Source organism: Athene cunicularia, assembly GCF_003259725.1.
Source record: "Athene cunicularia isolate RWA chromosome 3 unlocalized genomic scaffold, athCun1 chr3_part1, whole genome shotgun sequence".
NCBI lineage: Eukaryota > Metazoa > Chordata > Aves > Strigiformes > Strigidae > Athene > Athene cunicularia.
Window position 1 is genome coordinate 31,912,950 of NW_020799097.1, and position 22,095 is coordinate 31,935,044.

Sequence of the window (22,095 nt, forward strand, 5' to 3'; positions counted from 1 at the left end):
TGCTCAGCATCAAAGCCATGGGCTTCTTCAGGCAAGTGACACTGTTGAGATAAGAGTGGAGGTGGAAGGGTATACCCTCTGGTATTTGCAGTGAAACTAATAACCGGCAGAATGTGGCTTGTCACGGGGCCCGTGTGCAGTGGCCGCTATTGTGATGTGAGGTGTGGCCAAAGAAACCAGGGTCACCGTCCATTTAATAGGGGTCTGGGCTGCTGGGAGCAAAACTGACGGTGGCACGCTGCCATGCAGGGCAGGCTTTTGTTAGCTTGTTATGTAACATGGAAGTAAAAAATAATGCAGTTGCTAAATAATGTAGTCATTAAATGCAGCTCTTTGTTCCTTAATCAGGGATTCATGAATACTCTAGCTGTGAGCCTGCCTGGTTCTCGGATTCTTAACTATGTTTGAAAAGCCTCAGTCAGGACCTCACAGACTTTGAGAGGGCGGGAGGAGCCTTGAGGATTCTTCTTCAATTGTTCGTAAATTATATTTATTGAGTTCTTTCTGTGCCATTTCTGTGGCACATAGATTTATATTTTTTTTCCCCTTCCTTCAGTTGTGAGGGCTACAAAGACCGATTTTGGCAACTGGCAACTCTACAGGCAAAACCAGGTTTTGAAACTAATATTCTGAGCTTTTCACATCTCATCAGAAAGTAGTGCTTTAGGAAAAATACCTGTTATTGCAAGACAGTGTTGTAAAAGTTGGCAGCAGTGTGTTGCAGGTGATGGACTAATTGGAGAGAAAGGAAATTTCTCACTGTACTGCGGCATAGTACAGCTTGTCTGACATGTTTTGCTTAGGGTTTTTTTGTATTCTTTTGAGGAGTTAGATACTGGACTTCACCAAATACTAGGTTTTGGATCTGATGAATCATTGATCTATATTAGGATAGTTATACTGTTTTGTTACTGTACATAAATTATCTATAACAGTATTTTCTCCCTGGCTAATAACTTCTATTACATGAAGTGCATGAGGTGTTTTGGTTGTGTTTTGTTTTTTTTTTTTTTTTAATGTTAGCTTCATGCAGTAGAAAATTTATACATAGTACAAATTGTACAGAGGTTATAGATAATAATGTTGGCTGCTGTGACTTGTGACCTATTAACTATTAACTCTCATTTGTCCTTGTTTTGGTGGATGAGCTGTATTATAACAGTATTATAACTATTTAAATAAAACCAGTTCAGATGTGCATTTTTAATGTCAGTGAATATACTTCTTCCCAAGAAAAGCTTAAAAATTATAATGTAGGTTTGTATTCCAAATTTCATATGAATTGCCTTTTTTAAATTCATAGATACCAAATTGTTAGACAAAAACCCTTCTTTTTTGTTTGTATAGTAAAACCATTCATAGGTATTGCAAAACAGAATGTTGTTTGTTGGGTTGTTTTGTGGGGTTTTTTTAATTCCCACTGCTAGCCAGTATTTATCAACACCTAAGATTCATACTGCATGCTTCAAGTCTGAATTGATTAAATCATTGTGACACGCTGAGGCTGGGCCAAGTCTTGTCTAATCAGCAGTCAGCACTGTTGCTCTGGCATGAGGCTCCCAAAAATAGAAACACAAGAAGTCAAACAAGTAAGTGGAAGGGCACTAAAAGAAAAAGTGCTGCTAATTCCACTGTTGACTTTCTGTCTAATGGATTCTTGTTCCCAGGCCACGCTAAGTAAAGCAACTGGCATGGGGTGTGTTTCTGCAGATGGCTCAGCAGTGACACACGCAGCCCAGCTGGTTGACAGGTGTTTGATTTGTATTTAACAAGTACCTCACACAAGCCAGATTTCTTTCTTTTTTTTTTTTTTTTAAGATACTGAGAAGTTAGTCAGCTAATGCTTTTTCATCAGAATTAACACCCCTTTCACTATTCTTCCTTTTTGTTGTGGATGGCAGTTCTGATTTTCCCTTACAAATGAAGATAACATTATTTCAGTTGGTAATAAGAAAGACACTAAATAGGATAAGTTAATCCATAGTTAATAGTTGTAACCTGTTACCTTTACATGTGGAAAATGCACAACATTTTATTTATAGCTATTGACAGTAAGATCTCAAGAGCTGTTTGTTTAGTTGTCCACTTCTTAGTCTGAAAATTCCCATAAAGAGTATGCATGGAAGGAGAATGCCAGACTTCTGGCATATAGCTGTTATGCTCTGTGTCCATGTGTCTTCCCATAGTGTGAGTTCTTCTATTGTGTAACACAAGCCTGGAGTAAAAGAAACTCCCTGCTCAGAGGAGCATATAGTATGGCTAGAGAAGCACCCAGTGCTGCAAGGGAGGAGTGAAGGTGGGAAACCACTTAACAGATGAGAATATGTAGTGTACAGTTTTATTCCTTGCTGATTTTGTTGTACTCTACATAAGAGCATGCTGAATAATTGGAGGGAGATTGTCTCGATGATGGTCTGTTTATTTAATTACCGTTTGGGGGGTTTGTTTTGTTTTAATAACTATGAGTGGAAGAAATTATGATCTTTGTGACATTTGTTAGTCAGTGCCGTGATGGCAACTCTACAGGCAAAATCAGAAGTGGAAATAGTAGAGTATCAGGATGCTCTTACAAATCATATTTGATTAATGATCAGAATCTTAGCCAATAGGATGTGTAACAGTGACTATGGCCAGTTTGTCTTCCCCACCCCCCTGCCCCATTTCTTCATACTTTAGTCTGAGCATTTTTCTTTTCTCATATCAAATCCATGATGTGGAATAAGGTGAGACTTAAGGAACTGTTAACAAAAATGTGTGGCTCTTTGCAGTGACAGCGTTATAAAGCCAGTGTTGTGAAATAGCCAGAAGAAATACCACCCTGTAGAATGTGGTGTACTGGCAGTACTTCTGTTGAACCTCAGAAGAATGAGAAAGGAATGCAGCCAGAAAAATGGCTGTCAGACTAGTGTTGATTTTCTAAATAAACATTGGGTTTTAGTGAGAGGATGATTAAAAACGCATGCGGAGAGCCTGTGTCTCTCAGATAAGTGGACTAGCTTCTTCCTGTCAGGCATCCTAGATGCAGAATATGGAGTAGGCTAATAAGCCTCAAAAAGGTTAAGAAAATGGCTTGAAAGTAAGACTTACAACCCTACTAGGCCAAGACATCACTGTTAAACACAAAACTGCTCAGAATTGATAGTAATGGGGTACACCTGGAGGTTTTCCTTTAGTGAGCAGTTCCTAGTGCTCCTGTGCTGACAGTAGATCAGATGATCTGAGATTCACAGGTGGGGAACTGTCTGCTGGAGTCCTAGGTAGGTCATTGGTATAGCCTCTTCATCCAAATACTAGCCCATCCCCAAAATACATCAGATGTCAAAAGGCATTGTTTTAGAAGTGAGGAGGTTTATTTATTGGTAAGTCTTTAAACTGTAAATGCAGACATGGAAACTGTACCTTGAAACGCTTGGTTTATCAGTAGTTGATGGAAGGTTTGCAGTTATAAAAGCACACCAATAACATGGTATTTCAGAAAAAGCACTCATCTGAGTTAGTTCCTAGATTAGAAATTCCAGTATATATGTGGTCTATTAATTTTTTGATTCACCTTAAATCCTTAGTTTTGCTACTGCTTTTTTGTATTTCATATCTGTGTGGTTAGACATTAGACTTAATAATGTCTAATGGTCTGTGGGACAGATCTTTGTTAGCGTAAACTGACATTTGTACCAGTTGAGAATCTGCCTCCTGAATCTTCAGGTTATGGAAATGGATGATAGTGATGATGATGATAGTAATAATAATTCCTGCAGTAAACAGCCTCTGACATCTAAGAAGTTGGCCAATGCTGTTTACTTCCTAGTATAAACTTGGGGCTCCAATTTTTATGGTGAATTTAATAGTCATATTTGAAAAGGCTTTGGCAATTCATTAATATTGGATAGTGCTTTCTAACTGATGTTTAACATTATTGCATTCCAAATACAATTTTAGCAAGGACAATTAGATTAATTTCCAGTTCTGTTGAAACTTTAATAGGATTTAATTTGCTTTAATGCCACGTTATGGCTGGGTTAACAATAAATCAATAGATGATGTGTAAGTCAGGCAATTTTTCTGTTGTAACATAGTTACAAAAATCTATCAGTTGTCCATGACTATAAGATCACCGCAAAATTTTTTCTGCGGTGTTGCTTCAGATGATAGAAATATCCAACTGGCTAGACTTAATTTTCTAAACTGTTCATCCATAAAATATTATGAATCTTTGAGAACCTGTTGCAGCCAGAAGCCTCTTTGCCTATTCTTGGTACTTCACAGGAAGTGTTCTCATGGCTTTCGTTTGCATTTTCTTTAAGCTCCATGTATGGTCAACTAAACTGGATTGTTTTCAAGCCCATGTTCAATTCATGTCTGCACTGCATTTTTAAATAACAAGATAAAAAAATTTTGAAAATTAACATTATCCACTTCTGTGTAGTATAGTGTGCTTCTTAGCCTTCTTCGGGAATGTAACTGGGTAGTGGGCCATGAAAAAAGCTGTTAGTTTAGTCATTTGACTCAGTCTGAAAAGTAGAGGAAGAATTTGTAAAGGCCCTTCAGGCTCTAGGACACAGTGAGACAAAATGAGAAGCTGTCCGACTGCTCTTCCACAATGCCTAGAACTTTTCCCTTGCTTGTAAACTCCATCATGACAGCCCCTGAGGGCTCCACAGAGACTAATGAGTTTCCTCTCACAACTGAGGAACTAAACCTAAACTACCCAAGGTCCTGGTTATATTCTGGTAATACATTCTGCCTTGATTTTTCTCCTCTATTAGTTCCTTGAAGTCCAGTTCTGTTCTTTTTGAAATCAGTGGCATTCAAGAGTTTTGACTGGAAATGTGCCTTCAGCTTGAGGTAGAGTGGTTGGAAAGCTGCCTGGCAGAAACAGACCTGGGTGTGTTGGTTGAAAGCCGGCTGAACATGAGCCAGCAGTGTGCCCAGGTGGCCAAGAAGGCCAGTAACATTGCAGCTTATATCAGAAATAACGTGGCCAGCTGGACTAGGGAAGTGATTTTCCCCATGTACTCAGCACTGGTGAGACCGCACCTCAACTACTGCATTTGGTTTTGGGCCTGTTGCTATGAGAAAGACCTTGAAGTACTAGAGCGTGTCCAAAGAAGAGCAACGAAGCTGGTGAAGGGTCTAGAGCACAGGTCTTATGGGGAGCGGCTGAGGGAACTGGGGTTGTTTAGGCTGGAGAAAAGGACAGGGAGACCTCAGGGGAGACCTTGTCTCTTCCCAAATAACAAGTGATAGAACAAGAGAAAATGGCCTCAAGTTACATTGGGGGGGTATGTGTGTTAATTGGATATTAGGAAAAATTTCTTCACCGAAAGGGTTGTCAAGCTTTGGAATAGGCTGCTCAGGGAAATGATTAAGCCACCATCCCTGGAGGTATTTAAAAGACCTGTAGATGTGGTGCTTAGGGACATGGTTTAGTGGTGGACTTGGCAGTGTTAGGCTTACAGTTGGACTTGGTGAAGAAGGTCAAGAAAAATGCACTTCTTCAAGGACCTGTGATAGCAGTGAATACCACTTGTATTTACCAAATGCAGAAAGAACATTTACTGACAGCAGGGGCTCTGCTTCTGCTAATACTTTTTTTGACAGTATAAAAAACGCTTCCTGACTTCTATCATAAAGGCTTCAGTCAGCTCATTATCAGTTTTCAAAAGGGGGGGGGAAAAAAAAAGGCAATATGCTGGCCTGTATTTCTTCATGAAAATAAATTGAGTGATCCTTTCATCTCAGGTTTTTCAGATCAACTTCTCTGACTTCTCATGTTGTGTGAAAATAATTTGAGGGAGCAAAATATATAAATAAATTTTGACTTAATGTGTTTTATTTGTGAAATATGTGTGCTTTACATATTTGAATATAGAAATTGTATAAGTTGCGTGCTTTTTAAGACATACTAATACCAAAAAAAGAAACAACGCCAAATAAAGAGTGTAGTCAGGAGTAAGGACCCCTGTGGCCATGTTCTCTGAAGCTCTAAGCTGCCATTGGCTGGTGGTTCATTGGTTTGCGTGCAGATCACCAAAACCTAAATTTTCAATTGTCATTTAATTTGGAGTGTATTAACATCTAGTTGCCTAAACAGATAAGCAAGTCAGACTTGTCCCAAAGATGGGTATCAGGAAGGGCTGGGAATGAGAAAAAACTGCTGTCTCCTGAACTCAGATTGTACTATGAGGTGCAAATGAGAACAGTAGGGCTCTTCATATTTTCCTTTAACTTGAACAGCTCTATAAAAAAGCCACAGGAGCCGTGATCACTAGGACACAAGGATACGAGTTCTCTGACCAGTCCTCACCCTTGTGGCCAAAATGTGGTTCTGCTGGGGCTGTTGTGGAAGCAGGACAGAGCAAAGGAAACAAACAGTTTACCTGTCACAAGGCCTTCTTCATCAGATTATTTTAAAAGAGGATTTTATACTTGCTCACATGGGTCAAGTTTGCATCAAGGATAGCACTGAGCAAGTATTCAGCAAGTGTACTTAACATGTGCTGAGTAGTGGTAGTACAGCAGTAACAAAGTAGAAACAAAAGGATCAGTAGATGCAGTGAAACCAAAATGTCATAATGTTTAGCAGAAACTTCCTGATGTGACTAATCCAGGAAATTCATGGGGCAAGTCTTAGTAAATATCAGCTGAATATATTTTTATGTAATTAATGTTCTATCAGGTGATCCTAACCATTAACAGGAGCCTGTTTTAAAAAAACCACAAGGAAATACACCAGTAGGATAAGGAAGGTGTCATGTAATGGAATATAATTGGAGTGTAATTTTTATTTCATTAAATGTGAAGCTCTGCCCCCGCTGGTGGCTCTGGACTGGCTTGGTACGTGCTCCACGGGGGAGGATGCTGCTGAAGCCTTCAGACAGTATGTTGTTGAACATTCCACTCCATTTCTGCAATGCTAAAAATAGTTGTCCTCATTTTAAAACACCGGGCTATTAGATTATTCCAAGGGTCTGGCATACTCAGGCTAATGGAAGGCATGTATCCATAAATTATCTAAACATTAAGTAGTGTTTGACCATGCTGATTCTACTTCTATTAAGATGAGTTTACTTGCTAGTAACCCTGGAGTACCAAGCCTATTCTGTAAATCAAGCTCCTGACAGTGCCCCAGTAAAATTAAAAATAAAAGGAAAAAAGTTAGTATTTCATATTGAGGATGAAGAAACATATGACTGCTTCTTTGTTGTTTTGGGTTTTCTTTACATTTTACAAAACCATATCTACAAAATGCTTAAAGTACTTTACAGTAATTGTTTCTCTTTCCCAGCCTTAAAGAGAATCTCACAAAGTTCCTGCATGTTTGCTATTATAAATCATGTTAATGCCTAAAATGTTCTAAATAGCAAAATGCATTCCAAGTGATTGATATACAAGTTTCTCTTTATTCTTTTTTTTTTTTTCTTTTTAGTGATTAGATAATGTGACAGCTAATCCATTTTTTGGCACCATATTGATGGTTTTGCAAGTAACCAAACCACTTAATAACTTATAAGTTAAGATAGCCTCTCCTTTTATTTTGTTACTATTTTTTAATGTTTAAATCTCTTCTTTGGGGGGAAAATTATCTAAATGTAGAAGTCAAGGTATAAAAATCTGCAGTACTGTGTCCATCTCTGAGGTCCTCAGTATAAGAAGGACATGGACCTGCTTGAGTGAGTCCAGAGGAGGCCCATGAGGATGATCAGAGGGCTGGAGCACCTCCCCTACAAGGACAGACTGAGAGAGTTGGCGTTGTTCAGCCTGGAGAAGAGAAGGCTCAGGGGAGACCTTATAGTAGCCTTCCAGTACCTAAAGGGGTTTACAGGAAAGATGGGGAGGGACTTTATCGGGGAGTGTAGTGACAGGACAAGGGGTAACAGTTTTAAACTGAAAGAGAGTAGATTTACATTAGATGTAAGGAGGAAATTCTTCACTGTGATGGTGATGAGGCACTGGCACAGGTTTCCCAGAGAAGCTGTGGCTGCCCCCTCCCTGGCAGTGTTCAAGGCCAGGCTGGACGGGGCTTTGAGCAACCTGGGCTAGTGGGAGGTGTCCCTGCCCATGGCAGGGGGTTGGAACTAGGTGATCTTTAAGGTCCTTTACAACCCAAACCATTCTGCAATTTTCTGATTCTATAACATTAATTAGTTTAGATTTAACAAGAATTAGTACAAATTTATAAGTTTATTTTTGCACTGTTATGTTGAAGGGATAATCATTTGTAGAACAGTGATTAAACAGTGCAAGGCAAAACGTCTATGCCTTGGCTCTACAAAAAAAAAAAGCCAACCTGTAAATGTGGGGTTTTTTTCTAATTTACAGTGATCTAATATAGCAGGAAGATGAAATATTATCTGGTAACTTGTACTGATTAATTAGAATTTTTCCTCAGCACGCTAGCATCTATTTTTACAGAGGGGAGCTGGAAGGAAGATGTTGGAAACTGTGCCATGAGTGGAGTTAGAAAAATGCTATTTTAACAAACTATTTTAAGCTTTATTTTAATTGTTGTTTATCATGAGTGCTTTGTATTTATGTGCTTAATTAATTGTATCATTTTGATGAGTAATTGTTCTTTTATTGGCTCTGTTGTTACTAGAGATTGGAGTTCTTCCTTTGTCTCTGTTCTGGTTTTTGCGTCTGAGAGGCATTTCTCTTCTGCTTGGCTTGGAATCAAACTAGTGAAGTTTCAAAACTTTCTTTTGTTGCTGAATCCTGGCTTGTCTAGAAAACTGAATTGGATGGTGTGCAAGTTACCAGGGCAAACTTCTGTCAAGGAATTAAGACCCATGAATGCAATGAGAAAGCATTTGATTTTAGATTCCTTTAATATGTCTTCTAAACTCCCACTTGAAGGCATATGAGCATGGATGAACTCTTCTAACAGAACTTAAATCAATAACTTTAGATTTATTGAGACCAAAATTAATGTACTTTACGGTGGCATATTTCATGAATCTGTAAAGGGGGGGTGGTTCTTAACTTCGTGTGGCAGAGCCTGGTTCTTACTAGGTCTACAGTTGTTTAACATGCTTTGCTAAGAGGGAACCATTGCAATATTTTGTATTTTAATTCTAAGTTTTGCAAGTAACCAATTGATACTACATTTTAAACTATAGCTTTTCCTTGGAAAACCCTATATTAAATGTGGAATTGTCTTTATCTTTCAACTCAGAGATACTGATTTATTTATTTTCTTTTGCTTAACTAGTCCTTATTCAGATATTGAACATGAAGTTTACCATATTACTTAGCTTGGATAATTACCTTTTAAAAACATTTTTGATTAACAAGGTGCTTTTTTGTACTTGTGCTCAGTTGCTGAGCTTTTAAGCATCTGGTTTCTTGAATGGAATTTACAAACCTCAATCAGATTCTTAATATTCATAGACAGTGCACGGATAGGGTAATTTGGGGGGCAGTCAGTGACTGTCAACTGTACAGCTGACTTACTTTTCTCTTTTAAAAATGGGGTAGAAGAGGTAAGAATTTAACAACATATACAGGACATGCACTTACAAAGTAGGAGAAAGATTTTTGTCTGCCTGGTTGTACAGGATCAAGATTTGCATTTCCTCCTGCAGAGTAGGCTGGACATCCCCCTAGAGATAGGGAAAGATCTGAAACTCCCCTTTGAGCAGAGCCTAGAAAACAGCAGTTAGCTTCATACGTACAACTCCCTGTAGAGCCCAGTGGTTTAAGCGTAGGTCCCTGCGGACTCAAGCACCTAATAGGTACTAGGGAGAGAGTGGAAGCTGTAGCACCCTTCTTGAGATTTTAGGTGCTTGGGTAGTATGCAACTGTCTTCTGAAGTAGTTTTTCTGAATTGGGGCCTGAAATAAAACTTAAGAAAGATTTTTCATGTGATCCAGACTCTCAAATACTATTTTTGTTGTCCAATTATCTGAAGCAATACAGCTATATCTGCTGCATAGATAATCTGTAATTGTTAATTGCCTAATATTTTGAAAGTGAAATGTGTTTTAACCAAATACAAGTCAACAGACATAAACAACCCTAGAAATCTGTTCAGCTATTCTGTAGAAAAGTAACAAGAAGCAATACCTGTCCAGATGTCTTTTTCTCTTAATGGAGCTCAGTCATGAGTTAGGTCTGTAAAATGATGGCTATGTACATTTTGTTTCAGGGGGAAGCTGGCTTAGTAGGTGCTCCTGGCATACCTGGTCTTACTGGTTCCAAGGTAAAAAAACAAAACCAAAAAAACCCAGAAAAACTCCAAAAAAACCCACAAAGAAAACCTAGTCTCATTTTATGCATTTTCACTCTCAACATCCTCTTTGCTAGCTGTCCAGTATCTACATAAATTGTATTTGAATTATATATCTAGTTTCCGAGTTTTATAATGTGACAGAGGAACTTTACTATCAGCTTCTCTTTCGATCGAGAAAGGGCATGTGATGCAGTGGCACAACCCTGCCTATCAGCATTGTTTTACATTAAGAGTAGTCACCTCAGTCTCAAAACTGTGCAGGTCTTTCCAGCCACAAGATAGCAAATTCAAAAATTTGAAATTTGAGAGTCTCTTCATCTCAGCAAAATGAGATGAGGGACTGCACTGCTTCTTTCACTCTTCCCTTTCAAATCTTCTGCTTCTATCCAGAGGTGGAATATTGTAGGAATGCCAAAACTTGCAAAAACAGGCGTCTGTATTATAGACCTTGTTGGTCATATTTGTTAAAGCTTCCTGACTCCTTTCATCATCAGATTTTGTTTTCTGTTGATTGCAGCTATGTTTAACCGTAAGTATTTGGAATGAAATCTTAATGGCACATGCATCTTGTCCAGCTAATTCGTTTTAGAAAAACGTAGGGGAAATAATTCTGCTAGTTCCACAAATTAAGGGACTAAAAAAAAAAAAAAAAAAAAAAAATTTCTTCATATTAAAATTTCAAGAAAGTGTTCTGCAGTGTGACCTTGATGCAAAGGGCTGATCTGTGTATCTTTAGGGCAGATACTTCGTGTAATATGGCACGAATGGAAGGAAGGAACCTACTCTCTGCAGATGAGGTAGCCAGCATTGAGTTCCATAACATGCTTATCACAATCTATCTTTTTATATATTCAAAGTCAGGATCTCATTGACTTATACTGTAGGCATATTTAAAACTTTGAAAATCAGATCAGCAATCCTGCCGTGAGTATCAAGACAAGTAATCAGTGATTGTCCATGAAAAAACTTGTGTGAAATGTTTTGCCTAACTTAATATGAGAATTCTGCCACAGAAGGTAGAATTTAAGTCAGTCATAAATGTGTTACTTTGCAATTTTCACATTTTTATTTCTGCAACATTTGAATTCTTTGAAGTAACTTCCTAATGGCTAATACTGTTATATTTTTAATGCTGTCAAGTGGAAATTACCTAAACTTCTTTCTCTGTACTTTCTGTTGACTGTATTTCTTATTTTGTCTAATTGGAAATATTTTTTAAAAATTAAAATACATGCAAAAAATCTGGACACTTAAACTATATTTCTGAAAAAGAAGGAATTAGTTCATCACCCCATACATAAATACAGGCAGAGAACTGACTGGTTGAGCAGTAACAGTGCTGAAAAGGACCTGGAGGTAGTCATGAGGCTGAATTATGAACTAACAGTGTTCTGTTGGGAATAAAGTGAACCACATTAGTAAAACTGCAGCTGGAAGATCAGGAGAAGATATTTCCACCCCTTTGCTCAGTGGTGTTACATCTGGTATGCTGTGTCATGTTTGGGAGGTCTGCTGCCTTCACTTCTTCAAGAGATGTGGATAAACCAGAGAGGATCCAGCAGGGATAGTGTATGTTCAGGGGCCTAGAAAACAAAACCTTTGAGGACAATTTCAAGAAGCTAAGTTTGTTGAGTCTGACAAAGAGGAAGCAAAGAAGCAATCAAGTCTGTCCTGCAGGCATAAGGAGCCCATCTGGTTGATCTTCAAGGACAGCTTCCTAAAATCCCAAGAACAGTCCATGCTGATGTGCAGGGAATTGAGTGAGTATGGCATAAGGCCAACATGGTTGAACAAGGAGCTCATGACTGAGCTCAGACACAAAAAGAAAGTAAACGGTGGAAGCAGGGGAGAGCTACCCAGTAGGAATATAGAAACATTGCCAAAGCATGTGGTGATGGAGTTAGAAAACCAAAAACTCATCTGAAATTGAAATTAATGAAGGATTTGAAGGGCAGCATGGAGGGCTTCTGTTAAGTGCTTCTCTAGCAAAAAGAAGGCTGAAGAAAATGTTGACCCACTGCTTAATGGGTGGGGGACATGGAAAAGGCCGAGAGTACCTGATACTTTTTTTTTTTGCCTTGGTTTTCACTAATAAAGTTTGCCCTTAGGCCTCGCAGGTTACTTAAGCCTCCTAGCGCAGGATGTGAGAATGAACCCTTGCCCACTGAAGGGGAAAAGAGTGTTAAGGAGCACTTAAGCTGCTTGGACATTTGCAAGATACCAAACAATATGCATCCAGGGGTGTTATGCATCCATCAGAACTGGCTGATGTCACTGCAAGGTTGCCCTCTTTCACTATGACTGGAAACAGGCAAACATCACATTTGTCTTCAAGAAAGATCCAGGGAACTGCAGGCCAGTTAGCCTGACCTCTGTCTCTGGAAAAATAATATAGCAAATCCTGGAAGGCATTTCTAAACACATGAAGGATTAGGTGACTGGGAATGGCCAGTTTGGATTCACTGAGGACAGATTGTGCCTGATCAGTGTGATTGCCTACCCTGATAAGATGACTGTGTGGATTAGGAGACAGCAGTGTATGTGTATACCTTGACTTCAGCCAGGCTTTTGGCACAGACTCCAGCCATATCATTGTAGTCAAAGCTGTGAGATATAGACTGGATAAATGGACAATACAGTGGATGAAAGATTGGTTGAATTGTTGGGCTCAGAGGTGGAATAACTGCTATACAGTCCAACTGCTACCTCGTAACTAGTGTCAGCTGCCTTGGGTGATACTGGGGCCAGTATTATTTAGTGTCTTTATTAATAACCTGGATGATGGGATTCTCAGCAAGTTCTTGGATGTTACTAAATGTGGGGAAGTTAAGCAAGAATGGTATTCAGTGGGACCGCAACATGCTGGAGAAATGAGCTAATACACAACTGACGAAGTTAAACAAAGGCAGACATGAAGTCTGCCTCTGAGAAGGAATAGCCTCATGCAACAGTACAGGCTAGGTGCCAAATTGCTAGAAATCAGATGTACAGAAAAGGAGTTGGGGGTCCTGCTAGCTGTCCTTGTGGTGGAGAAGGCCAACTGCATCTTGGGCTGCTTCAGCAAGAGAATGTCCAGCAGATGAGGAGTGATTGGCACTTGTGAGACCACATCTGAAGTTCTGTGTTGAGTTTTGAGCAACCCAGGAGAGGAGAAAAAACAGCTCACTGGGGCAAACCCAGTAGAGGCCCACCAAGATGGTCAGGGCATGAAGCCCATGATATAAATAAGAGGGAAGGCTGAGGGACTTGGGCTTGCTCAGCCTTAAAATGAAATGGTTTGGAAAGGGGAAGGATGGAGGGTGGTGTGCAGACTCATTGCTGCCTATATGTTACTGGGAGCGTGTGGAGGAGCCAGAGGCAGACTCTTGTCAGAGTTGTACAGTAAAAGAATAAGAGACAATGGACACAAGCTACAATGAGAGAAATTTTTATTCTATCTAAGAATAATTTTATTTAATGAATTGGGAATTGAGTAAAGACAGGATATGCAGTCTCACAAATGGCAAAGCTAGGTGAAGAAAACACTTCTCTTGTAAGAATTTGCCAAAAGTGAATAAGTGTTTGCTGTGTTGCATGTCCAACAGTTGGAGAAGAATGGGAATCATAGAACAACTCAGGTTGGAAGGCACGTCAAAAGATCATCTGGTTCAGCCTTTCGTGAGAAAGGAAAAAAAGATGAGCAGAACAGAAATTGCATAGATTCGGTATTTATTTTAGTCATTAACCAGTCATTTTTAGGTGAGGATATACAGAAGGTTATTTCACTAGATCCTATTTTGCATGCTTGGTCTTGGGCATACTTCTAAAATTGCTCCCTAAGCTGTTGATTTCATGAGCCACCCCAGCCAAAAGAAACAAACAAAAGGCAGCCACTGTAGGTGTTTGATGAAAAATCCAGAACTATTTGATAGTCTGTACATCTGCACATCTCCAGAGCTTTGAATTTAGTTCCCAGATGTGTAGTACATCTATATCAGCTATATCAGTTGAAAGATTTGACAAAATGCTGATAGGAATTTTACAAGTTGTAGCCTGCTGTTCTAGTTAACCTCACTTAAACCTTAGACTTCTATATAAAGGAACAACACTCTCTGAAGGGTGAAAGCATGCTTAGACATTGCTCATTCTAATTTTTAGAAAGTAAGTTTAAAAATACCCTATGCTTTACTTTGGAAATTTTCCTGTCTTTTCTTCTTCAGACCTGTAAAAAACACATGTACTGTACTGAGGCAGTGTGACTGGATTCTAGAGACTGGGAATAAAAAGCAAATGTTTGGGGTTTGGTTTTTTTTTTTTTAATTAGGTGGGTTTTGTGCTACAAGTATATCATTTTGGCTGTATGTCTGCTGTATGTGTCACAAAACATACAAGTATACATTAATAAAGATCTAAAGCAGGTGTTATACTTGTTATAGCCAGACCACACACTATTTGGCAAAGATTAACATTGATATTAACAGGATTGTACATGAAGATTTTTTTCTGAGCTAAAAATTATCAAATTTGAGCTGGAGGAGCATTGGTAACAGGTCTTTTTATTGAAAGATCATCAAATAAAGAATTCAATTTGCTGAAATAAGCTGAGCTTGACTTAATATTTCAAAACTCACTCCTGATTTTGGGTTTTTTTAATACTTGGGTAATTGGATGTGGTTTTCAAAGTGAAAAGAATAAGTTTTCAGTAAATTGTATCTGTATATTTTTCTCAACTGTTCTGGGTTTTGGAGGCCTTCACAGTGACTAGTCGTTTAAAAATTAAAATGAAGGTATTCATCGGAACAAATGTATTAAAACTGGTTCTGCAGAACAGCAGCAGGACTGTAATGAGTGTATTTAACATCAATGAATAGTTCAGAATTTTTAGAGCCAAAAAAAATCCCTTAGGCTGAATGGAAAAATGGTTGAGTACTGTTAATCGACAAAATTGGGGAAAGAAGTGTCTCTTTTTGTAGAGGTTTCACACCTTTTTGAATGAGAGACAGTCAGTTTCCAAATGATTTCATCTGTTTTAATCCCATAGTAAAAATTCAGTGCAATAAAAGTATTTTAAAGAATGCAATTATTTGAAGAATGTTTATGTTTCAGATTTTTATTTTATTGTTTTATGTTCCAGGGTGAACGTGGTTTTGCAGGTAGTAAAGGTGAAGAAGGTGCAAAGGTAAATTATTCTGTCGATGTTAGTTACTTTTTCAGTTTAACAATTTGATATGTGGCTAACCAAGTAGAGCTTTGTCCTGAAGATCTGCCTTAACTCTTTCATGAATAACTTTTTTTTTTCCTGTGTAAATAATTCCTGAAATGCTTAAGAACAAAGAGACTTTTATGCTTGTTAATTAGTTCTTCTTTTAGAAACACTTTTTTTTAAAGAAAAGATTTAATAATGAATTCTAACAAAACTGTAAACGCTGGACTCCAGTAGTGTTTACTGCTATCTTATTTCTATGGTAACTAGTAAATGTTTATTTATACAATAAGAAATGTATGATGAAATTATGTGTAGGTATTTATAGGACTTAATCATTGCTTTTCTGTATTAAAAATGCACTTTTATAGGAACTTACTATGTTGATCATAACTACTAAATGTTTTACATACTTTTTTTCTAAGAACATAAATTTACTGCAGTAGCAAAATTTAAAATTTGCTACAGCATAAATGACCACCAATTTAAAAAAGGTTAATTTTCATTTATATATTTCTGTGTACATACACAGTAGTTAACATGGGTTTTGTCTCCTGCACGCATCTGACTCACAGTGAATGGACTTGACTGCAAGTGGCCAAGCTAAACCAAGTGCATCTACCTTTTCCTCAGACTGCAAATTCAGTCTCTGCCTGTTGGACTGACATGTTGCCCTAAGGACATTCGTAGTCTCGTGACAGCCATAAAATGTTTCCAAGTGTAAATTCCTGGAGAAGCTCTTCCTTGTTCTTCACTAGTGGGTATCGGATATGGAGCTTGAGGGAGTTTGTCCTATTTACAGATGATCCTCAGTGGCCAGAAACAGTTTGAAAGCTTGTGCATTAAAATGAGAACTACACTGTCCCTGTGGAAGTCTGTCTTGGCTGACAGAATGCCAGCCCTGAGTCACTCAACCTAATCTTCTTGTGTGGCTTCAGTCAACTAGGTCTTCACAGGTCACCAAAGCCAAGTCTCTGTTGAGGGACAAGTGCAAGTAAGAGACTGTTCTTAGCTTATCTAATAGGAATTAAAGTAACAGTGGTGATAGTTTATGGTTGAATCTTCAGCTTCTAATCATGTTACTGCCAAGTTACTGCTTTTGCACTAGTTGTTTTGGATTAGTTAATTTGGGTTAGGCAATCTGAATAGTCTTTTCTTGGATCATAGAGTTCTTCATAGAAGTGTGCTTCAGCTCACTGTCAGAAAAAAAGGTGCAGAAAAGCATTTCTGCTAAATTTATGTATCATAAAGATGAAGAACGACAGATACTGCTATTCTGACAATATTCAGACTGAAGAAAATGAAAAGTAGATGACAGCATCTGAATTTTAAAAAGTGGAATATATTTGTGAGTTAGGCTGCTTTGGACATGGGTATATTCACTCACCCACCATACCTCTTCAAAAGTGTCAGACAGCTTTCCAGTGTTCCTATTTTAAAGAAAGCATGTTATGAATTAACAGAACTTAAGCAGATTTTAAATTGTGGAGGTTGTTTTAGGAGGAAGTATTCTAGTAACCAGGAAGGACAAAGTATTGGAAGTACAAGCCAGCATCCATAGCAACTAACATTTATAATGTGAAGATTCAGCCTCTAAAAAAAAGCATTTGTTAAACTTGAGTGCTTCTGACTCTACCAACAGATTTTATTTCCTTCTTGGTGGCATCGTTACTCATCAGTTCTGAAGGGCTTGTGGATTTTTTTTTTTTCTTTTTTTTTTCAGAATTGCTCTGCAGCTGTGCTATGCTTTCCTCAGGGTTTATAAATAAATTGTGTTTGGACACAGGCACGTGGTTTCAGCTGTTGCTGCCACTCTTTTTGCTTGATTTTCCTTATTTTAATGCAGAGGTAAAAATGACACAGCCACTGGTAATTACATTTTTTTTTTTTTTTTTTTTTTTTGGTCTTGTAATTTCAGAAGTTAATTAAAAGATCCCATTTAAAAGTATTTCCAGTGTAACTGTTAACAGTGTATTCATCTGCCCTTCAAATAAAGGGAAATATATGAGTGGAAGGATCTTTAATTATCAGCTATCACTCAAAACTAATTTGGGACAGTCTCATCAGAAGATACACATCATGATTCGTGAGGAAAGCGTGTGTTTTAAGATTATGGGAAGTAAGTCCCAGCCTGGGCTTTAGCAGTTACTCAATTTAGCTTTAATTCAAATAATTATTGAAGAACAGTCCTGAGTTTCCAGTGACTGAACTCCAGTATTAAAAATGTATCAACACGTTTGCATTTTAACATAGTGTCACAAAATAAAATAGATGTACTAATTTGTGTGTAACAAGCATGATTAAAGAGCCTGAAACTTTAAATTTGATTTTTCCTAATATCAAAAACTCTGCTTTGTCCTGCATATTAAGGAGCAAGATAATGTTTGTGCACTCTGTTTTGCATATCACCTAAAGTGGGATACAGCTGCCTAAACATGGGGTGTGTGCCATTGCAAACTCTGCAGAAGTACATTAAAATGAACGGTGCTGGTTTGTTTTTTGGTTTTTTTGGTGACCATATCATTCCATAGGATTGAATACTTGAAACCAGCTCAGCCTTATACTTTTTAGTTCACTAAATCAAACTAGCTGACTTTGGCTTTTGCTGTACTACGTTCTGCTTTGGCAGAGCAAGCTCTGGGGGCATCACTGAGGCAGAAGTGAGTGATTGTACGTAAATTAAAGATACAGGAGGCATCTATAAATAACTGCAGCAGAAACTTTGGTCTACCCTTCTGTAGAATGACTTTAAAAGTATATTCAGAGAGCAGTTTTAATTGATTTGCTGAAGGAAGACATATTATATCATGTGGATCCATCCTTGTTCTAATACTGTCCATAATTGTAATTTTACAGTAGGGGATAGAAAGTATGAGCATTATACTTTATGATGATAGGAAGTCAGGAGGGACTGAAAATAACCAGAAGAAAACTAAAATCCAGAAATGTTCTTGGCAAATCAGAGATGTAGCCTGAAAAAAAAAAAAAAAAGGATCCAATGCAGAAGGTAAAAGTGCAACTACCTGCAGGGGAGAATAAATCTGAGCTACGAGAAACCAAATCAAATAGTACCTACTCAGAAGTTAGTATCTGAGGATTATTTGGATCAGAAGCTGAACACAGGTACATGAAGTCGGGCAGTATCGAATGAAAGACTTTTACTAGGATGTTTTAAAGTGGAATATTGTCTGCAACGCTAATTAAATAGTGTTGAGCTATTTGGTATTGGTAAGGCTTCAATTTAAAGGATTTTGAAAGGAGAGCGCTGAGAATGACTGGTGCTCATGAACACATAACCTTTGAGGAAGGATTCCATGAATGCAGATTACTTAGTGTAGAATCAGCTGAAAATAAATACATAAATACTCTTCAAATATGTAACGCTGCTGCAGGAAAAAAGAGAATAGTATATTTGCTCTGTCCATAGTGCATGTAAAGCAATGGGATGGAAGTGCAGCAAGGAAGATGCTGTGTAGCCGTTAGGAAAGGGTTTTTAATTTTAACGCTGTTGTTTATTATGGAAGTAATTTCCTTTTCCAGTGATCTGCACTTTTTATCCTGGTTACAGAAAATGGTATAAACTTAAGAAATACTTGCTTCATGAAAATACAGGAGATCAGAGTGTTTTTAATTATTTTACTGTTTTCTGTTAATAGCATCAATTTTATGTAAGGTATCACACTGATTTCTAATTAAGTACTGAGAACAGCAAGACAGGTTGTTTTTCAACATATATCCATGTTTGTTTATAATGGCCAGTTAATAGTGTTCTGTGATAGGACAATAAAGCTCTGGAACAGGTTGTGCAGCCTCTTTTCCTTGAGGTTTTCAAGAGCAGACATGAGCAACCTGGCCTGACTCCATAGCTGAACCCTGCTTTGAGTAGGAGGTTGGACTAGAGACCTCCTGAGGTCACGTCCAGCCTAGTTATCCAATGATTTTATGAATAGCGAACATGAATGTGATATTTTTCTCACTTGGCACATGTGTTCACATTATAAAACCCTCTTAAAAAAGGAGAACAATAAGTGATAATGTTTTGGGTTGGGTGGGTTTTTTGTGGTGGTTTTTTGTTTTTTTTTTTTTTTTTTTTTTTGGGGGGGTGGTGTTCCAAATATTGTCAGGGTGGGATGTGAATGTACATTTAATTTGGACTATGGACTAATAGTATGGACTAATAGTATGGACTAATACTGTTCACCAACATAGGTTATAGGCAGATTTCTTAAGATGTGTATATACATTCACACACTCTTGTTTTGGAGCAGCACATCTGGGGGAAACCAGTGCTTTTGCTTAAATATCTGATCACCTTTCAGGCTGATGCTCTTTTCCTCATAGAAGCTGTTGTGGAAGGCTTGTTTGGGTAGCATTGTACGTGGTTGCTTGGATGATAACTGTGTATACATTCTCTGGGACATTTTTAGCTTAGGTTTGCTGAAGCCATATGAAAGTTTATTGTCCAGTACAAATAGTTACAAAATAAATTGTTCAACATAAATTAAATCTAAAGATGTCTTCAAAATTTAAGTGCCAAAAAAAGGAGAATCTTAAAATTTGTTAGTATTAAAATTGCCATGCAGTTGTTGACCTGTCTGATCACATCTCCCTTCACCTGAGCTATGGCAATTCCCATAGCTGAAGTTCTGTCCCTGCATCTTCTAAATACAGTTTTATTTGCAAGCTGAATCCTCTTGTTTCATTTTTAAAGCCTTCTGTGTATTGCTGTTTTCTTATTACTATTTTTATTTTTTTTGACTGATTTCTTCCCAGTGTCCCAATGTAAAGCAATTACCTTCTGAAAAATAACATCAGTGTCAGCCTTTGACAGTTCATGGTGTGAAGGAGAAACAGGCACTGAAGTCAATGACACATAAAATAAAACCTGCCTTTCTGATCAGTTTGTAGATGGAGTTTCTGAGGCAGAGTTCTAACAACCAGAGATCTGTGATCCTGGTTTTAATAGCTCTGAGGAATACTATAAATACAAAATGGTAAAAAAGGAATTAAATATGGAAAAGGTTGATAGAGAGGATGACCTGCAGAAGGCACCAACAAGAACTTGGACCATATCGAAATTGCAGTGCAGTGATGTTACATGTGTTCCTGCTTCAAGTATGTCACAAGCCTCCAAGTTGGAACAAAAAGCAATGGAACCCTCAGAATAACAGATTTTAAAGCCAGGGGGAACCTGGATAACAAAAAGGTCCAAAGAATGTTCCTCCATTGTAACAACAAATTTAGAAGCACCAGGTTTTCTTAAATCATATACTTAAAGCTATTTGGTGCATCATTTAATGACTGTCAGTTTACTCTAAATGGCGAAACCCAAAATCCGCCAAACAAAAAGATGGGGCAGAGTCTTAGCCTCAGCAACTGTTGGTTTGAGTTGCTTAAATGCAGCCATTGAGGAGGAGATAGTTATACATTGTCACTAGCAATTAAAAAAAATAATAATTCAGAAATCTCAATACCTAATGTTTTGTTTGTCTCTCAGGTAACCCTCACCTCTCCAGCAGACATCTACTATACTGTAATTTTTAGCTTCTTAATTTGCTGAGGCAAGATGTTTAGGTGCTTCAGATCAGTGGGCACTTAACAATGGTTTGAACTTGACAGCTGTTATGACCTTAACCAAGACATGGACTCTAAGTTAGGTGTGAGATCTTGAAACGTACAGAGGTTGAAGTCTTATTTTATTATTTATTCTGATACTTGAAGTATGTGCATCACTTGGGAGTCAGAACTGTCCCAAAGCCTGTTACTTAATCAGACAAATAACCTCTAAAATGCCTTTTTTTCTTTGTTTAATCTGTAATTCATTCTCTTTTATCTCCTGGCTCTTGCTTCCTTTGGTTACTCCAGCTAGTACTCTTTACCCAGGTCCACCATTTTTCTGTCATCTTGTTTATCTTCTTGGTTAGAATTATGTATTTTCTGTAGTACACTTCACAGATATGGGATTTTTTTCTGTAGTTGAGCTAGAACACTGAGAATTCAGTATTGTGGGACACATGGAACCTGAACACTCTATAAATTTCATTATAATTTGGCAGCATGTGAGGATCAAAACTATGTTTTATTTGGAATAGTGGTGATGGAAAAGCCAACCCATTCACATATTAATTACAGCTGAGCAAATGTGACTGGACTGTCACTAGTAGATATTAGTCATTTCATAGAGCTGGGAAGTTAAATTCCTTGCCTTGTTTAGCTGCTTCAAAATCCTTATTTCTGTTTTAACTTTCAGAGGCAAGTAAGGTAAGCTGTTACATAGACTAAATCACAGTACTGATTGATGCCTCAGAAGGCTCAGAAGCTGTGAGTGATAGAGTAGGGGGATGGCAGTTTTCAGTTGCAGTTGTCCTTGGCTGGTTGTTTTCCTTTACAAAGCATATTCCCCTCCCATGTCACACTTGAAATAGAGGATTTTAAAACTGAATATCATTGGAGCTGAGCTATGTGGCAGTAGATGTGCTGTGATATGTGCTTGTAAACATTTGATCTTTGGTAGAGTTGTTATTTTACTGCAGTTTTTTGAAATTTCTCAGTAAAACGATATAAATAAAAAAAGTTACACGTATTTGACTAAGGGAAACGTTGAGAGTAAAATCATGATAGCAATTCATTATTTCCAAAGTTTCTTCCTTTTATCTTTACTTTTTGTATGTTTTCATCGTGTTTT

The 22,095-nt window shown here is 37.8% G+C and overlaps 1 protein-coding gene across 8 annotated transcripts in view; it reads left to right on the plus strand.

Moving 5' to 3' along the window:
• COL19A1 (collagen type XIX alpha 1 chain) overlaps positions 1-22,095 on the plus strand; it is a 205,037-nt gene that overhangs the window by 60,099 nt on the left and 122,843 nt on the right. For 6 of the 8 annotated variants that reach the window (XM_026846123.1, XM_026846122.1, XM_026846121.1 and 3 more), the window contains 2 exons: positions 10,145-10,198; positions 15,342-15,386. The exons of 1 other annotated variant lie outside the window; for it this stretch is intronic. In XM_026846123.1, the coding sequence (XP_026701924.1) occupies positions 10,145-10,198; positions 15,342-15,386 (99 nt within the window). The remainder of the gene's footprint in view (positions 1-10,144; positions 10,199-15,341; positions 15,387-22,095) is intronic. One more of the 8 variants, XM_026846126.1, reaches the window with a different exon arrangement.